General features: G+C 39.1%; 1 protein-coding gene and 1 pseudogene across 1 annotated transcript; both read left to right on the top strand.

Annotated features, from left to right (window-relative positions):
* The first annotated feature begins 1064 nt into the window (after positions 1-1064).
* On the top strand, positions 1065-2137 carry LOC149200633 (putative pentatricopeptide repeat-containing protein At3g13770, mitochondrial). Its single transcript, XM_089401013.1, has one exon. The coding sequence runs from the start codon at positions 1065-1067 to the stop codon at positions 2121-2123; it is 1059 nt and encodes a 352-aa protein (XP_089257139.1). The 3' UTR covers positions 2124-2137.
* Positions 2128-2607, top strand: LOC149200634 (pentatricopeptide repeat-containing protein At4g02750 pseudogene; annotated as a pseudogene).
* Positions 2608-3469: the final 862 nt, after the last annotated feature.

Consider the following 3469-nt stretch of genomic DNA (forward strand, 5'->3'; position numbering starts at 1 on the left):
GCATCTTTGTTTTGGACCAAACCCTAATTGGAATTTTCAACCAGTTTGACAGCCAATGGATGCAGAAAATATCTCCCCATAGGCCTCTAGATGCTAGGGGTATATTGTTTGAGGCAGATCTAGCCATTTTGTCTAAATAGACTTCACGGTTGCTAATGTTATGCATTTCTTTAAGTGAGACTTCATGCAGTTCATGTTCATAAGACAAAATTGCCTCACTATATTGTTTTTTGAGACAGTCTCTAAAATATTCTATTGTTTCTTTCCTTAGCTCCACTGATGTGTATTGGAAATCTAGCAAAAGTTCTAAACTATCGAATAAACAGTCTCCAATTAGATATGAGAAATTGTCCACACGAAATAAGTGATTATTTTGCAATACTAATTGCAACGTGTTTATCAGACATAGAAGACATGATGATGACTAAGTGTTCGATGCAATATTATGTTTACTGATGCAATGCAGTTACAACCAGAGAATCATAATAACAAGTTGAACAATGAAAATGATTATAGAACGCGAAGTGATTGTGTGCACCTTTGGGACTGCAAATGTCTGCTAAGCTGCGGAGACTGCTTATGTCAAGTAGCATCCACTGCACAGGTTTGATACTGAAGTTCAAAATATGACTGCCAAGATAAAGAAGAATGTAAATCCATTGATGCAATGCAATTAAAACCACATAATCATAATAGCAAGTTGAACAATGAAAATGAATATAGAACACGAAGTGATTGTGTGCACCTTTGGGATGAAGTTCAAAATATGACTGCCAAGATAAAAAAAAGAACTTGCAGTCCCTGTTGTACGTTAGGATCAGTCACTGTAAATCCATTGATCAATCTATATCAACCCAATGCCCTTGTTTTTGCTAATTATGCAAGTAAATGCAATGTCACATAACTTGGAAAGGCAAATCAAACAAACTAAAAGCAATGTAATGTCAGTAGTACCATCAAATTTGACACTGGTTGGAAGCTTTTGATGCAATGGAGCAAGCCACACCAAATTGTTACAGGTATATTGTTTCTCTTTCTTATGCTGGCATTTAAGACAAAAGAAAATGACTTATTTCGCTAAGCTACTGCATCAGCAAAGTAATCCCTCTGCAAGCACAACTGACAATAATGGCTTTAAATTACAACCCAAGACATTGAAATTTTTTAGCAAAGAACTGGGAGGTGGCCATGATGAAAGTGGCATTCAGGAATATGATAACACACTGCTTGAAGAACTGCCAATGAATGAAACTTTGAATGTTTTGTCTACTGGTAATCAAAGAGGGAGTTGGACAGATTCCTATAACTATTGTTGCCTATTGCAGGACTGCATTTATGAGAAAAAGGTTGCAGAGGGAAAGGGATTGCATGCTCGCATGATCCAAGATGCATTTGAACCAGACGTTTTTCTGAGCACAAAACTTATCATTTTTTATGCGAAGTCTGGCAATCTGGAGGATACATGCCAAGTGTTTAACAAAATGCCCAAACGAAATTCCATCTCATGGAATGTTCTGCTTGCAGAATACTCTCGTCGTGGCATGGATGAGGAGGTTATAAGTCTTTTTGGGCAAATGGGAGAGACAAACATGACACCGGATGAGTTTTCTCTTGGAAGTGTTCTCAAGGTGTGTGCTAGCTTAGTAGCACTAGAACTTGGGAAGCAAGTCCATGCCTATACTATCAAAAGTGGGTTTGGGTTTAATGTTGTTCTCATGACTGCTCTTGTTGACATGTATGCAAAATGCAAATGTATCAAGGATGCACGTCGAGTATTTGATGAAATGTCTCTTAGAGATTTAGTGTCCTGGACTGCCATTATTGCAGGTTATGTGGAGCAAGGGAATTGTAAGGAAGCCATGGAACTCTTTTGTAGAATGCCTTGGTTTGGCATCAAGCCCAACAAGGTCACATTTCGTACTGCCTTAAAGGCATGTGCTGGCGTAGGGGACATAGAGCAAGGCAAGCAGATCCATGCCCATATGGTTATAAATGGGTTTAAGTTGCATTTAGTTTTAGGGAATGGCCTCACTGACATGTATTCTAAGTGTGGAAGCCTCGACAATGCGCTCCTTGTATACAAGATAATGAGCGAAAGGGATGTGGTTTCTCCAACTCTTTGAAGAAATGAAGCAATCGGGCTTGAAGCCTGACGATGTCACCTTCTTGGCTGTTCTGACTGCTTGCAGCCATTCAGGTCTAGTGAATGAAGGTTGGCATTATTTCAATACCATGACTCGAGATCAGTGTATCCCACCAAGAACAGGGCATTACGCCTGTATGGTTGATCTCCTTGGCCGTGCTGGTTGTTTGGATGAGGCATATGATTTTATAAAAAAAATGCCATTTAAACCTAATGTTACTGTTTGGGGAGCCTTACTTGGTGCCTGCCAAGCCCATGGCAATATGGAGATAGGAAAAGTTGCAGCAGAACACTGCAGTTGGATTGAGGTAAAGAGCAGGGTACACGTTTTCCCTGTAGGAGATAGATCACACCCACAAATACAAGAGATCTATGCCATGTTGCAAAAGTTAGCTGGGCAGATGAAAGAAGCTGGGTATTTGCCTCAAACAAACTTTATATTAAATGATATAGAAGAACACTAGAATTACATACAATGTTACACCATTGGTAAGATGCTTGCCATTGGGGATGTGAATATCACCATACAACCTTAGACAATGGTCAAGAGCTGTAATGCTTGCAGTGACATAATCAGAAACTGTTATGCAATTATTTTGGTCATTCCAGTTTTAGACATCATTCACAGGTTGATCTGTGTTCTAGGTTTTGATCCATGCACCGTTTTCTATTAGCATTCCCTCGAGTCATTGATTCTAATAGACAAAATGCTGGCACTTTTGGAGAGTGCATTTAACAATTGTTTGCTGTCTCCAATTGGCCTTTGATGCTATATGCATATTCAAACTTTGCAAAGGCCTTTCTCTCCTATTTTATTGCATATTTTCAGTTATTCAGGTAGCAGGTGCACCAGTATGACCCTGGTTCTGAGGGAAATTCCAAATCAGAATCTGATTTGGCTGTTTTCATTAACACTAGTTGTGACAAGAAGAATTCCCTCTTGCTAACAAAATGTATCATGTCTCTGTGACTATAGATATAAATAAGCTTTAGTATTCGAACCCATGAATTTTCAATATGAGGATGCTGACTAATCTCTAACGAGAAAATGGCTAACCTTGGTAAAGATAGACGGGTTGCTGCTGTTAGAAAATTATATATTACGGAGCAATGGAACACATAAAATATTGCAGAAATATAAACACAGAAAACGCACAAAACAAGAGAGACACAGATATACGTGGTTCACCCAGTTTGGGCTATGTCCACCCCGAACAGCCAGTCCTTCCTTTCTATTATCCAACAAAATGAAGAGATACAACCTACAGCAAAACCGCTGTAATATCCTCTGTTTTCTCTCACAGTCTCACCTCTATGTTTCTCCCT

This window comes from Pinus tabuliformis, chromosome 2_1 (genome assembly GCF_031772625.1).
Source record: "Pinus tabuliformis cultivar Carrire ecotype Pingquan chromosome 2_1, CPIR1, whole genome shotgun sequence".
Classification (NCBI taxonomy): domain Eukaryota; kingdom Viridiplantae; phylum Streptophyta; class Pinopsida; order Pinales; family Pinaceae; genus Pinus; species Pinus tabuliformis.